Source organism: Acartia tonsa, chromosome 7, assembly GCF_053477335.1.
Source record: "Acartia tonsa isolate MP-2025a chromosome 7, ASM5347733v1, whole genome shotgun sequence".
NCBI lineage: Eukaryota > Metazoa > Arthropoda > Copepoda > Calanoida > Acartiidae > Acartia > Acartia tonsa.
Window position 1 is genome coordinate 24,896,585 of NC_137266.1, and position 16,301 is coordinate 24,912,885.

The following is a 16,301-nucleotide window of genomic DNA, read 5'->3' on the forward strand; positions in this document are numbered from 1 at the left end:
AATTTATGGTAATAAATGCATGTTTAAAAAGCCTTTGCATATTCAAGTTTTCTGGATAATAATAATCAGGTAAGCGAATAGATTACTATGTTTTGATAGGGGTGATTTAAGTATATTAAATATCGACATAAAGTAGTCAATGGATTGATTTAAAAATTCCATCTCAATTTTATGTTAGCAAATAGACAAAATGGCTAGAATTAATTTATGCTATGTTTTAGAGATGATTTGGATTTAAATGCTTAAAATATTACTATTTTAACTAGGAATTTTAAATCAATGTCAACTTTATGCAAAAAATTATACATAACAGACTTTTTTTATTAGAAAATAAATTAGAGATTACAATTTAGCTCTCCTAGAACATAGTAAACCACACGTGTACCTAACTAAAAGAGAAACAGTGCAAAAATATTTGCATAAGTACACACCATTATATATTTTATTTTTGCACACACATACACACTCTACTTCCAAGTCCAAAAAACAACTGAGCGCCGTTGTTATGGGGAGGAGGAAAAAGTGCGAACACAATTAAAGTCACTTTTCGGTGGTTGCTATTGTCAGTAAATCACAGCAAAGCATGAATTTAACAGTTTTGTATATCTTATGTGATTCGATGGTATCAACGCCCATAAAACTGCTTAAAGTCAAAACACTTGGGTTTGTAAAAAAGAGAAAGAAGGAAATTGGTACGGTGTCCCATGGAATCCGCGAAAAAATTGAACTAGCAAATTAAAATGATAAAGTATGGAAGTTTAACAATGAGAGTGCTATTGTAACAATATACTTTTGAAATGATAGCTTTTGCTTGAATTGTTCAGCTTTTAAGGACCAACAATCTACATTTATTTTGCAGAAACGATCACACACTTGGAGGTGCATCTTTCTCCGATGCGCGCAACTACCCACCCTGTTATACTAATAGTCGCACAGACACATAAATCTTATAAAATGGTTCAGTAAGGGATGCAAGATTGGTTATTATAGGCCTAAAATTAGGATTTTTTCATGGATACAGGTTTAGGACAATAAGTGGTAACTCATTCTCCTGAAGTAAATTATTTATACTATTTTTGTGTAATTTGGGGAGAGAAAAAACGCTTTTAGTAAATTAATCTGTAACTCATAATTTGTAAATTTCTAATGAAGTATTTTTCAAATTATTTACGGTAAATTAATTTAATCGTCAAGTGTCTTATTCCTGTAATCGCAGAGAGGAAGGGACATTGGGCTGTTTATTACACCAGTCCCCAAAGTTTTATAATAACGTTTTCTTATTAGTTCGCATATTAATGGGGACTTTTATTGAATTTTGATTGGTTGGTTCATTAAATTGGGTAACCAAATGTTTCAACCACTAATTATAATCTATAGAAGGGGTAATTTTGTTTATCATCATTGAGGATATACATCAATTAATAAATCATTGTCTTTTCCCTTAATTCCTGAAATCTAAAGAAAGAAGGACATATGTTCATTGTTTTACAGGAATTAAATAGGTTGTGTTTATGACTTTGTTGTTCTTGTAAAATTACAAAATAAAAAGTTTTTTTTGGCAGCACATTTTCTCTTAGCACAGAAACTCCTTAATTTTGGTTTGGTCGTGCGCTGATATCTAATATTAATATGATTTTCTTGCACATTAGCTGATTTTCACAACTGCATAAGATATATAGCAGATACATTATATTTAATTTTAGTATTAAAATTTACTTTATTGAAACAGCTTAATTTAGCATGTTCTGTTTTAATTTAATATTTAAATTCAATGCACAAAATTGCAAGTTTTAATTTAAGATTAATCTTACTTTTTTATGCATGTTTTACTAAACTATCGGCAACAACTTAACGCCTACATTTTAGATCATAATATGGCTTCACAATTATTCTTTTAGAATAGAATAATCCTATTTAACTAATAATTTCTTAAAAATAATAGATATACAAAAGAAATCTTAGTTTTAAAGCTAAATGTAAAAATCCACCTACGATAAACAAAAAAAAATGATTTAAAGTTCATGTTATTTTTTTCTAAACTCATGGTAAAGTTAAGACAATAATTTTCAAAACAACAAAAGTATTAATGTTAAAAACCAATATAACAAAACTTTAGATCATTTTAACTCTACAAAAAAAAACCTAAATGAGAAAAGAAATTTTGCACATAAAACTAAAAATATTTGACATAGGTAATTAAGATAATCCTTGCCCCATTTTCGGACATCTTAACTCATTTTCGAATTTTTAAAACAAGATTAACATTGAAACGCGAATTTTAAATTCAAAAAAAGGAAAACTCTAAAAAAAATTCCTAGAAAGCGGGCAACACACACCCCATGCTTTTACTTTGTTTAAAAATAGGAAGATTTTTTAAAGAGCCTTTAGCTAGCAATTCAAATTATAGAGTAGCTTTTTTTTACAAAATATCTTTCCAGAAATGTAGTTAAAAACTTTCATTGCAGAAAATAATTTCTTCAAATGCATATTTGAAGGTTCAAAAAGCTTTGAATTTTTCAAGAGCTTTAGATTTGAAAAAGTAAATCTGGCTCTTTGATTTTGTCTTTAAAAGACGCCTAATAGTCTGCTGGCTAAAATTGCGTAGTTGAAATAACAAGGACAAACATGCCCATAAAAAAGTCAGAAATAAGATGAAAAGGGACTAAAGTTTTTAGGAATTAATTCATAAGTTATAAAATTAACCTATCTTATTAAGTTTTTTTTTATCTCAAGCTAAATTCTTAGTCCGAATTAGTTGTATGGTTTTATGCTATTATTCTGACTAAATTTTTAAATTAATTAAAGTTAAAAATTACTTATCATATAATGGACATGGAAGTTTTAGCTTTTATTCTTAACTTACTTAGGCTAGAGTTACATACGGACATACCTGGTTATACAAAAGATGATCTTTAGATAATGTTTTACTCTGTAAAAATATTTAGTCACTAAAATTTGTAATATGTAATAGTTGCATGATTTCAACACTAGATTTTAGTTAAGATATTTTGAACAAACTAAAAAAAACTGTCTAAAATTAAATACTCTTGGCCATGGGCTAAAAGTAATTTAGGCCTAAACTTTTATATATTTAACTACCAAGAAAGCAAAATTATTTCATGTCATTTGGTAAAATAGTACAGTAAGATTTGCTGTAAAGTATTTGTCCGCCTGTCTAAAAAAAATTACCACGACTGGAATGGTTAGATTAGTTTCGTACTAAAGTATTTCAGTTGCCTCGCCCCTAACTTCTAGACAAGGAAAATCGCCTAAAATCATCCCAAGATAATTATAAAGCTTTCTTGAAAAGTACAACCAAGTCAGACCAACATTTTCAGAGATCATTAGCTTCAGACAAAAATTATATTTTAAGATAATTGACGGATTTTAAAATAATACTTAAAATTGGAAAAAATAATAAACATTCATATTTAGAACCTAAAATAGAACAAAATAGATTTGAATTTTTATAATGAATAAAAAGAAAAATTGCAAAAATAGTACGTACAATTTTCTTTAATTTTATCTGGGTTTAAAATATTTTTACATTCAACTTCACTGCACCTGTTAAAATTTCTTATTCATGAAAAATAGGATTGTTCATTTTTTACAAACATAACTACTCTACAAATCAAGCTATATTTTTTTTCATTAACTATGTGTTTTATTTTGTTAGGTTAAAGAACTCATCCCTTATTTTTGAAAAATATTGAAAATAAGAGGTGGTTCTATTCTTTCTCTTCAGACTAGCCTCTAAAGGTTTATCCTAACCTAACCTACAATAAAAAAAATCCCCCTTCTTAAATTAGTATCACAGAAGATAGATAGGACGTTTGAAAAATGGTTATTTAATCAAAGGTATGGTGATCTTTTAATTTGCCACATGTCAAGTTTTTTTTAAGGGGAAAATTAAGAGGATACAGAACTGTAGAGTAGCTGTGCTTCACGAATTTTTTAAAGAAGGAGTAAAGTGCAGATATCCAATTGCAAAAATATGAATAAAATATGAAGCTATTAATATTAAATATTGATTTATAAGTGCAATATTTTAATATATATATACATTACTTTATTTTTATATCATAAATTGACCTATATTTCGGGGGGATGGGAGGATGAGGAGTTTTATTTCTTTGGACACACCTCATGGGGGTGGTAGACCGTTTCCATCCGGAAAATAGTCTTTAAATATATTTAACATCAACAATGTATTTGAATTTGATAATTTTTGACCATTTTTTAAAACAAGAATCTAAAAGTGTTTAGCACCATATAAAGAAGTGTGAAGGAGGCTATTTCTTGCGGAAAGAGAGACAGATATTCAGTGTATTTTTTATTAACTTAAATTCAATAATGTTTCATTTTTTTGTCTGTTTAGAAGCTAAGACATTTATATTACCATTACTTTTAAAATCACGCATAATTTAAGAAGAACCCCTTTTTTAATGTCTTAATAAAGAACAATATAGATGTAAAGTGTGTTACTTTATTTTATGTTTTATTATTATTTGGCCACAACTTGATCAAAAATGCTCACAAATCAGACCTTTTTCGACCATAGATACTCAAATGGTTCCTTTACAAGCCCAATCATAATTTGAATTTATGGTATCTGTGCATATAAAAGGTAACACCCAAATTTGCTGTTTTTTAGTATTTTCATAAATTTTTCTTGAAATATAAAGATATCTTAAAACTGATTGATTGGGCTTGTAAAGGAACCATTTGAGTATCTATGGTCGAAAAAGGCCTGATTTGTGAGCATTTTTGACCAAGTTGTGGCCAAATAATAATAAAACATAAAATAAAGTAACACACTTTATATGCAAATAACTACCTGCCCCCCTTTTCAAAGTAGCTGTTTTCTGCTACTTGGCTGTGTTAATATTCGCGACACTATAGGTTTATTTTCCCAATTAAGAGTCCGTACAAGATCCTTGGGATGGGGACATAAGGTATATAGCCCATTCCTCCTCTAGTGTTTTACTCTAATATCTTATGTTATTACACAAACATTATATAATTAAAATCGTAAAATGTATTATTGCAACATATAACTATCAATTAATAGAATGCTATTTTTGTCAATAAAAGATGGAATTTATCAAAGGAATCAAGGATAGAAATATATATTTTTATTCACTAAATATTTTAGTTTTGGTTAATCATTGCTCCTGTTCGGAAACACTACGGCTATGTGAGATGTATTTGTAAACATAGTAATCAAACTGTCAAGACTCCCTCAAATATACTCCCAGGGATAGAGGGATATGATAATGGAGTTGTATTTGTAAACATAATAATCAAACTAACAAGACTCCCTCAAATATACTCCCAGGGATAGAGGGATATGATAATGGAGATGTATTTGTTCGCTCACTCAAACTTATACTTTAAGTAGTCCCCAGTAATATCAATTTGGCGATTTATTATTTGGTCCAAATCCATAAGTATTATTTTGTATCTTAAAAGTTATTAACCCATTTTTGAGCCTTAAAGAAAATTATTATTAACAATTGTTTTTCTTGCAAAATAACCTCTAATACTTATTAATTTGTAGATATTAGATTCAAAGCTCCTCTATAATTAGGTTATAGTTGTACGTACATACCACCGAAATTTAAGAATGTACTTGTTTAAGTGTGGATTTTAATAATAAACATAAAGTTATATGGCTTTTTAAAATATAAACAAATTTTCAAAATTTGACCTAAAGTTTAACTTTTATATAAAAATAATGTCTCCTTGTTTTTGCTGCGCTACTTATGGTGGACTGGACATAACTGCTTTTGATGAAATATGAGTTGTGAATTCTTTTGTTCAGAACCGTTTAGTTTAGTTTAGAGTTTGGTTAGCAAACATTAAAATGTATTGTTCTCTCACCCATTTTAAATATTTTAAAAAGACTACAACAACAATTTCCTAGTTTTGTACAGTTTTATAAGTAGAGCAGCTACAGGTAAAACAAGTTAAACAAATGTTAAGCATCTATTTATTAAGAAGGACAATTCATGTTTGTATACCTATTTCCAACTAATATAAACGCTTATTTATCACATATAAGTCTTTAATAGATTTGCTAAATCTAATTCAATTTGTTCTTTTTCAAGCTAATAATTAACTTATTTTTGCATATAAAAGTCTTTTTTTATATATATCCATAATATTTGAAATACATAGTACATAATTTGAAATTAGTTGACAGAGATCTTAAGCAGCACATTAAGACCAACCATAAACAGAATAAACAATTTATTCATTTGTCTTTATTAAATTTTCGCTTATTTTGATAAATAGTTTTATATTTTATGCACGTCATTGTATTAAATTTTATATTTTTACTTAAAAACATAAATGAATCCTATTTTTAAAACCATTTAAAACTTTTCTTTGAAATTTTGTTTTCATCATTCAACGTTTTACAAAATCTTAAAGTTCTTTTTTTATGTTAAATGAAATATTGAACAAAATAACAAGAACTATTATGACAAATATCTATAAGTAGCGCAGCTACAACATATTGATGGAATGATGGAGATACTGAAAGTGTCATGTGCGACGTAATAATAATACGTCTAAAAAGAAGTATTTTTATGACGTCACACTTGACACATGACAGTTTTCGTATTTCCTGGAACGAGATACACAAAGATAATAAGAATTCTAAGAAAATCTGGTCAATTTAACATAGGATATTTTTTTGAATATTGTGTTTATGTAATTTATCTAAGTTCAGTTATCCTAATTATATTTAATTGTTGAACAACCATCCATTCATCCGAAATAATACACCTTAGTTATACAGTAGCAGCACTACCTAAATAAAGATAAATCTGACCTGTAGTTCCTTGAAAATTGGCTCCAAATCCTGCCATTTATCCAGGCGACTCTCGATAATTCTAAAATTGACAAAATTATACCTCACCCCCAAAACACTCTTGGCTGAACTGAAATCCAGTTTTTCTAGACACATAATTAAAAATTAATTTGAAAGCATACCTAAAATAAAATTTTTATTACATTGAAATGTTAAAGACTAAATCTTTGGAAAACTTTCTTTTCATTAAAAATACTTTATCATTATTCTCAAAAACCCAAATTTAGCTTGAGTCAAGTGTGAAACTGAAGTTGATTATTTTCTTTTTTCTCTTGGCATCATTTTTCCCTTTTTTGGTTATTTAGAATTATATATTATTTCTATTTGGTGAATATTTATTTATATAGTTTTTAATAATTTGTAGGTTTTTGAGAATTAAAATTTATTTTATTTTAAGGGGGTTAAAAATGGGTTTATTCTGTTAAGTATGGAAATAATTTTTATCTAACTACTGGCTACGCCCCTAGAGGCCTCTAGTAGTAATAAAAAGATTCTTATGTATGGTTATGAGCTATAAGAAGCTACCATGTAAAGGAGAACTATATCGGTTCAATGGTTATCGAGATCCTTCTGTACAGACAGGAAGACAATGATCCTGTTACTTTTATGTAAGGATAAAGTATCCCACAAAATTTTACCAGAAATAGAAAAAAAATACCTTAAGCGTTGTTCAGCGTCTAGAATGTTGTGCCTGACTTGAGCGGCCAGAAGCTGGAACCTGTCCCAAAGCAGGATGGAGCTGGAGTAGCGTGTCTTGGCGTCCACAAAGGCAGAGCACACAGTGTTGTACTGCCCTATGGCTGTGTCAATCTGAATACAAAATAATTATTAATCTAATTCAACCATGTTGTATGCTTGTCTGTTTAATATCTCAGCTACTATATTACAAACTAGCGGCTGCGCCCCTAGCGTCTAGGGGCTCTAGATTATAAGTGATATGAAAGGGCAAAATAATAGCCTAAAACGATGCCCAGACTTATTTATAAAAATAAATTGGCCTAAAACAAACTCGGAATCTATAGCAAGCTTTGCTTTACAGGAAAACAATATCGGTTCAGCGGTTAGCGAGATCCTTCGCTACAGACAAAAAAGCTTACTACATGGAGAAAATAGAACAATCAGCTAATAACTAAGTACTGGTACAAAGTGTCTCCAAAATTAGCCTTGTGACGTCATAAAAATGAGGGAGATGAGAGGAGAAGTGGGGAAAAAAACCTAAAAAAGAGATGGATATTAACTCTTTTTTATGACGTCACATGGCTGATTTTTTTGAGACAATTTGTCCTCCTACTGTATCCACTTGGAGCTTAAAAGATGAATTTCATTATCAGGGGTCTTAAGGGATAAGACAATGAAAAATAAATTGAAGGATATCCCAAATTATGATAAGCAAAATTACCTCTTCTGTAAATTGAAATTATTGATTAAAGTTTGAACACTACAATTTTGGAATCAACCAGTTAAAATTCAATAAAAGTACCCAAAGTTTTGCTTACCTGTGCAGAAATTTCAATGTTGTTTTGTGTATCCACAACTTGACTGAGCCTGGTGCCAGATTCTTTTACCAGGTCAATCTGGTGTTCCACTCCAAGGTGCGATTCCTCAAGATCCTAAATAATATATGGCGTTGCTACAAAATACCTAAATTAAAAAAACACCTACAAAAGGTCTTAATTTACAAAAGACCTAATTACAAAAGACCTAACCCTACAAAAGATCTAAATTGCAAAAGACTTAATCTTACAAAAGAAGTAACACTACAAAAGACCTACATTACAAAAGATCTTAGGTTTTAGGTAATTAAGATCTGTTGTAAGATTAGGTCTTTTGTAGGATGAGGTCTTGTGTAGGATTAGGCTTTTCAAGCATGAGGTCTTTTGCAAGGCCCATCTTTATATATAAATATGTATATATATAATATTTATGTGTTTCTGTCTGTATTTACAGAATCTCGCTAACCACTGAATATACAATGGTTATCTTTTAAAGTTTAGCTTCTCATATGTCCTGGGAAGGTTTGTTACTATTTTTGGGGAGACATGTTTGCAGGAGTAAGAATAAATCCATCCACAACTTTTTTTTTTTATAAAAGTGATAACTTTTTTATTTGGAAAAATGTCTATTCCTGCTTTTTAAAACTTTATAGGAAGTAATCTAAATTTAAAAGGTTTCGTGATTTTAAAGAGAATAAATTTGTATTTAATATTTAGTATATTTTGACCAACCTGAATATGATCAAGGGCAGCTTTAATTCTCTGCAGGTCCACATGACCATGTGCGCTACACAGCTCTAGTCGGAAACTGTTCATGCCGTTGATTCGTCGCAATTCCTAAAAGACGCATATCACTTAAATATTTTTATGTTGTATTATATTGTAAAGTAGTATGATTTTTTTTGTCTGAAGCTTAAAATTTTAATAACTCCTGAACCGATTGAGCCATTCATTTAAGGGAAACTCAACATAGGTCCTGGGATGATTTATGCTATCTTATTATTTAGAATTAATTCTTGGGTTGGTTTTCGACTATTTTTCTTTTCATTGTTTCCTCTTCAAATTAGAAAGCCCCTAGATTCTAGATGCGTTAATGCTAATACAATAAAAAGCTAAACAAAACAAGCTAAAAAGCTACATCTGTTCATAAATAAATTAAAGTTGTTATTCACTGAACAGGTATATGGATTAATTAAAAAGCGTGTAAAGATGTAGTAAGGTTAATTTCTTTGAAATAGAAGGGTTAGAAAAAAGCGAGTAAAGAAAAAATAAATGAAAGGAATAAGAGTGGATTTTTCTTTGTAAAAACTAGAGGAGTACAAGCAAATTAACTTGTAGAGATGCTTTGCTACATACATTAGTTTAAAAAGAGGTAGCCTATCAGATTAAACACTTATTTTATTCTTAACAGCTACCATAGGCTGTTTTATATATGATTTTAATTTATAATTGTATTACCTGTAGATTTTCAAGGAAAAGTTTCCATTGCCTTTCCCTGTCTTGAACTTCAACTTCAAGCAGAGATATCTTTTCCTCAATAGTATTAACACTTTGCTCCATAGCTGCTAGCTTAGATGTAGCTTCTGATGTATGCGTGTTTGTGGCTAGCAGCTGTATTAAGCTTCGCACGTTTTCTAATTCAATCAAAAGATCCTACAAAAATATATTAGATTTATTATTAAACAAGGATTATTATTACAGTAAGTAGCATAGGTTGATTAAAGATAAAAAGTAAAAATTTAATGATTAATATGTTTTTTTTTCTCGTGCAATTTGAAAAGCCAAATATTTTTGTAACTTCATCCTTCACACAATTAAAATGAGAGGTAAAAACTTTAACGGGGGTGGAGATTGGTGTTAAACGCCCCTTCTCTCGGAATATGGTTAAGATCCTAAATATTACCTTTGTTACAAGTTTAGTTTGAAGAACAGTAACAAAATCTTTGTCTACATTCGGAAGAGCAGAATCAGCTCTGGCATCAACATTTCTAATTTTATCATTAAGTTGCTTTAGTGCTTCCTCATGTTCTCTAAATACTTCTAAAGATTGCTGCAGATTTTGTTTCACCTAAAAAATAATATGTTGTAGTAAGAGTAAGATTTTGATTAGAAATTTAAAAATTTTCTAGGGTGTTTTGCGACAATTCAAATATGAGAAGTAATTCTATTTCAATACTTTTCGTGAATTCGTAATTTTTTTTTTCAAGTTTAATCATAGTTTTAGTTGCAACATTTGGTATCATTGCATTGTATTGATTAAAATCTATTTCAATATTCATAAAATTGAAAGCTTATTTTTACCTGTTGAGCAGAATACTGCAAGAATCTTATTTCCTTGGTCAAATCTCCAATCCTCTCAATATCTTCACTGTCCTTAGACATCTCCTCCATATTATCTGCTGATGTATTCAACATTTCTTCAATGTAATTAATTTTGCTGATAGAACTAATCATTTCTTCTCCATTTTGCGTTGGCTCCATGTTTTGAATACTTGTTCTTATGTTAGCAAGTTTATTTTCAATGTTATCAATGTTTGCGCTAGATTTGTCTCTAGGGTTTTCAAGTTTGATCTTGAAATTATCAAGTCTATGTTGCAGTTGATTGTGAAGATTTCTTTGTAGATCTTCATCCTCTATTCTAAGCAGTTCAAGAGCCTTGAAAAACAGAACATTGGCATGTTCCTCCAAAGCTTTGTGGGTGTCATATTCTGCTTTCATTAGTTGAACTTGACTTTCTGTGTTCAAGTCTTGATCCTCAGCAAATGCCAACCAGTTTTGTAAAGTTGTTACTATGTTCTCATAATTCTGCCATAATGTTAGGAATCTCTCAATTTGATCTAATTTCTGGTTGTATTCCATGAGGAGGGTTGTTATGGCTCTGTGAGATGTTTCTAGCTCATTCTTGAAATCAGGAGAGTCAACATTTTGTCTTACACTCTCAAATTCATTGATAAGAGTAATAAGATCATGATTGTAGTTTTGCAAAATGTTCTTGTTTCTTGCAAACAAAGCATGGGTTTTGAGGATGTCGTTTGAATCAACACTATCAAACGCTTTTAGATCATCTTTAATTTTCTCAACAGAATTAGTGATGTTTGCATGTCTCTTGATGATATTAGACCAATTGCTAATGACAGTATCCAGTTGGTGAATATGATCACTACCTTTAACTAAAATTTGTTCTCCTCTCTCATTAATTTCATCATGGTCTGGTTTGTAGAAATTTTTCAGTTCATCTGCCAACTTCTCTTTGTTGCTGTTTAAGATTTGCAGACATTGGCTAAGATTCAAGAAAAACTTCTTCCTTCTTCCCAGTTCTTCATTCAGATGTTTCAAGTTAAGAACTGATATTCTTGATACCATAAAAGAGTCAGCAATAGCAAAGATATCAGAGAACTCCTTTAGAGTATCCTCATATTCTTGTTTGGAAAGAATAAGGCCAATATACTTCTCCTTGTCTTGGGCAATTCCAGACTCAAGCTTTCTGGATTTATCCAAGAGATCATACAAACTATCTGGGATCTCATTGTCTACTAAACTCTGCTTTAGACCTTCGCCAGTCATCAACAAGTAAGATACTTTGTTTCTGTGACCTTTGTTTGAAACATCTAGCTCTGAAAGTTCTTCAACAGAAGATTCAGAAGCTTTATCCTTGACTTTGATCTCATTAACTTTCTTGTTGAGATCATCCAACAGATATTCTACCATCTTTATTCCTTCCAGGAACTCATCCCATCCTTCTTCATCTCCTTCTAGCTCTTCCTCACTCTTCTGGTGGAATAATTTAACAACTTTAAACTTGTCCTGTAGAGAATGAACACAGGTTGATACTGTCACAATGGTTTCATCATTAAATACTTCTATTGCAAGTTCAGTAACTTCAACCAACTCGTCAACTGTCTCCTCAATGATTTCAATTTCATTCTTGATGTTTTGTAGCTCTTGCTTCTTCTTTTGAGTAGAGCTAATCTGTTTTACTTTGAGGATTTTGTACTCAACATTATCTAACCACTTGGAAACAGTTTCAACAATAGTTATAATTGTCTTTTGAACAGTTATAACCCTCTTGGTTTTAATCTGATTTCTTGCATTGATGAGTCCTTCATTTATGCTAGTTTTAATCTCTTCAGTTTTTTCAAATGATTGTTCTGACTGGAAATAGAAGTTTTGATATCCAGATTTTGAGGTGCCGCCAGTTTTACCACTAATCTTGTCTTTGAGCATATTGATTCTTAACATTGATTCCTCTTCTTCCCCTTCCCTGTAGAATTCAACTTCTTCAGCATCAGAAGGAAGATCATCAAGTACCTCTTTAATCTCATCTACTTGATCAACTTTAGACGTTGATTCTTGCAAATCTAAAATAGGAACTTCAGGGATTGAAGCAGTCTCTGTACAAGGTATAGAAGAGTCTTCTCCAGAAGTCACTTGTTCCGGCAGTTCTTTCTCGATCACATGGTCAGATGGTTCTTGTTTGACCACATCACTATCACCAACAAGAGATAATACAGTAGCATCACTAGACTTAACATTATATTTTTGAACTTGATCATCAGCAATAAGAGCACTTTCCATGTTTAAAGAGTCACCCTTGATAACAACGGGACCTTGTGTGGAAGCAGAAAAGCAAACATTTCCACCACTGTGTAGAGGAATGTATCTTTTGATGGCATCTTTTTCAAAGACTAATGATTTTAAATCAAGTTCAATTTCTCCATATTTATCATCTTTAGTAAACTTATCATGGTCCATAATAATTATTTTTACTAGACTGTCCTTATTAGGATCTAGCTTTGTATTAAAGTTCCAAACTGCATTGTTGGTATTTTTTACAATTTCTGATTTGTATGAATCTTTGCCATGTTGAACTTTAACATATGGGTCTCCTTGTTTGTTGTTGATATCCATTTTTGGTAGGTTGGTGGCTGAATGGATAGTAAGATAAACAAAAGGAAGTTGATCAGATTGAGTTTCAGGTAGAACTTTCTTTTCAACATCAGATTTAATAGTTGCTTCTGGTTTGACAATATGTTTAGCAATAGATTCAGCTTTAGCAACCACATCAGCAACAGATGTCTTAGCAGATATAACAAGCTCTGGTGTAACCTGAACATTGTCATAAGCTTCATCAATTTGAACTTTGGGTGGTTCTTTAGTCAAGGTTGCTGTTGTATTCTGTACACTAAGAATAATCTGTGGTGTTGAAAGGTTCTTATTATCCTGAGCCTCCTTTTCAGTAATAGATACCTGTTCTGGACTTGGTTTTTGTGTCATTATTGAAGCAGCTATTGTTTCAGCTGATGAAACAATGTTGTCAACAGTTTTGGCTGCTACAGACACTATGGCTGGTGATAGAGCAGCAGGTTTAATTACATTGTCACTTGTTTCTACACTCAAAGGTTCAATTTGAGAAGATTGTTCACTAGCTAAACTAGTTTCCTGATTTTCCTCTTCAATTGCCTTTGTTGATGGTTTGCCCTGCTCAGGAACTATTATTTTTGTTGCTATAGTTTCTGCTTGCTGCACAACAGTTTCAACTGTTTTATAGGCAGCAGCAATCAACTCTGGTGATAGTTGTTCTGTTGGTGCTATCAATTTTATTTCTGAAGTTTCATTTTTATATGAAGTATCTGTAATTGATTCATCCCTTATTGTGTCAGTTTCTGAGTCAACATCCTCCTTTGTGTCATCATTGGTTACACATGAAAAATCTTCTGATGTTTGGAAGGAAGAATCTCTTGTAACATCATGATGTGAAAGTTCTACTGACGTTGTACTAACAGGCATAGTTGACTCTTGTTCACTTACTGATGTAGATACACCTGATTCTGAAGAAATATTTGATGAAACATTTGTGTGAGATATTTGAGATTTGCTATTTTCAGAAATCACTGTGGATGGTTCTGTAGCTTCTGAAACATAAATCTTGCTTTCATCTTCAATTTCACTGATTTCAAATGAAGTTTCAGTAACAGCTTGTTTGTTATAAGATTCAGGCATCTTTATGCTACTATCATCAACTGTATGAGATTGCTCATTACCTTTAGATATTTCAGTTTCAGTTGCTTGTGAAGGTATTGAAAGTGATGCATCTTTACTATTATCTTTGTCAACTGAAGTGAGATTAGTAAAACTATTTTTGGAAGAATTGCTGGCACTTAAATCAACTGAAGATGGTTTACTTTCATCTTTTGTCACAGTTGAAATAGAATCATTGATAGATTGTGATGGTATTTGAGAAGAATCATCAGTTTCACTTTCTAATATTTTAGATGTATTAACTTCAGATTCTAAACTATGATCCAGTGAAGCATCATCAGAAATTTCTGATGTTATTTGATCAGATGCTTCCTTGGTTGTAACTTCAGAGACCACAGATGATTCATCTTTTTCTGGAATATCTGCTGTAGAAGGCACAATTAAATATACTTTTGTATCAGTATCTGATTTGGTGTCATCAACAATAGATGTCTCTTTAGTAGAAATATTATCATTAGAATTACTGGTTTCTATATCTTCTGCAGAATCTTCTCTAATAGTAGATTTAGAAGGCAGAATTACATTAGTGATGGTTTCTGCTTGACTAACAACATTTTGTACAGTCTCTTTAGCTGCCAGTATAAGATCTTTAGTAATTGTCTTTTCAACTGATATTTTGGGAGAAATTGGCTCGTCTTTTGTTGGTTGTTCTGTGTCAGTTTTGATTATTGAACTAGCAATGTTTTCAGCTTCAACAATAATATTTTGAACACTTTGTGCTGCTGTATTGACTAGCTCAGGTGTAACTTCAGGTGTTTGAGTTACTGGTTCGACTAATTTCACAGACTTGGATTTTTCTTTTTCTGGCTCAATATCTAACTCCTCAATGTCTTTAATTGGGCCATTAATTGAAGCAGAGAGTATTATATTACCACCACTGTTAAGCTCATGAGACTCTCGCAAAACTTCTTTCTTTAAAATAATACTTTCCAGATTGACATCAAATTGACCATATAAATCATCTTTGGTAAACTTATCATGATCCATTACTGTGATGTTTACAGTTCTAGATTTTTTAGGATCCAGTTTAACAGCAAAGTTCCAGGTTGGATAAGATGAATTTTTAACTATTTCTGATTTATATGTATCATTACCATGGTTGACAACAACATAAGGATCACCATAATCCTTAACATCCATTTTGGGCAGGTCTTTAGCTGAATGAATGGTAATGTAAACAGTTGGCATTTTTTCAGGTTCAATTTTGTCTTCTGGATTATTGCCTGATGCTGTATTTTTTTCAGGAGATTTAGGAATTTCAAGCTCTTCTGTTACTGGTGGCAATCTTTGTTGTGTTGTAGTTTCTTTAGAAGCATCTTGGTCAGCTGTTTCAGTTAATAAGTCTTCTTGGCTTATATGTTGCTTAAGAGCTACAATAGCTTGTATTTCTTGAGGAATTATTTCATTTTCAGCCAGGCTAAAGGAAACTCTCTTTTCTGAGATGCTTTTCATACGTTCAGTCTGCATTGTTTCATCATCTGATTTATCCTCTAAATAATCTTGAAGATGACTAACTTTAGATTTAGCTTCCTCAATTGTCCTATTAGCAATTGATGTTGGAATATCAGGACTTACAGATCTATAATCATCTCTGTTGACTTGAAGACCATTGATAGCTGTTTCATTATCATCTTCAGGAAATAGTTCTGTTTTAACAGAAGGTTCTTCTGCTGCAGGACTGTCAAGACTGTAGGTGTCAGCATCAAGAGGTGTAGGACCATGAGGTCTTTCTGGAACCTATAAAAAGGAATAAAAATTATAGAGGAATAAAGTACACAATGAAATATATGCCTGAATGCTATGATAAACTGTTAAATAAATCAAAACAAACATAAACTTTAATACTAAAAATATATATCAAAATAATTTTAAAAATTCTCAATAAACAAAAT

At 30.9% G+C, this 16,301-nt stretch overlaps 1 protein-coding gene across 2 annotated transcripts in view; it reads right to left on the reverse strand.

The window, feature by feature from the left end:
- Positions 1-16,301, reverse strand: part of LOC145325127 (muscle-specific protein 300 kDa-like) — a 79,383-nt gene that overhangs the window by 62,752 nt on the left and 330 nt on the right. For both annotated transcript variants that reach the window (XM_080167984.1, XM_080167983.1), the window contains exons 2-8: positions 10,672-16,146; positions 10,274-10,438; positions 9,829-10,023; positions 9,103-9,207; positions 8,374-8,487; positions 7,536-7,687; positions 6,839-6,899 (exon numbers count right to left, since the gene is read on the reverse strand). In XM_080167984.1, coding sequence (XP_080024110.1) covers positions 6,839-6,899; positions 7,536-7,687; positions 8,374-8,487; positions 9,103-9,207; positions 9,829-10,023; positions 10,274-10,438; positions 10,672-16,146 — 6,267 coding nt within the window. The remainder of the gene's footprint in view (positions 1-6,838; positions 6,900-7,535; positions 7,688-8,373; positions 8,488-9,102; positions 9,208-9,828; positions 10,024-10,273; positions 10,439-10,671; positions 16,147-16,301) is intronic.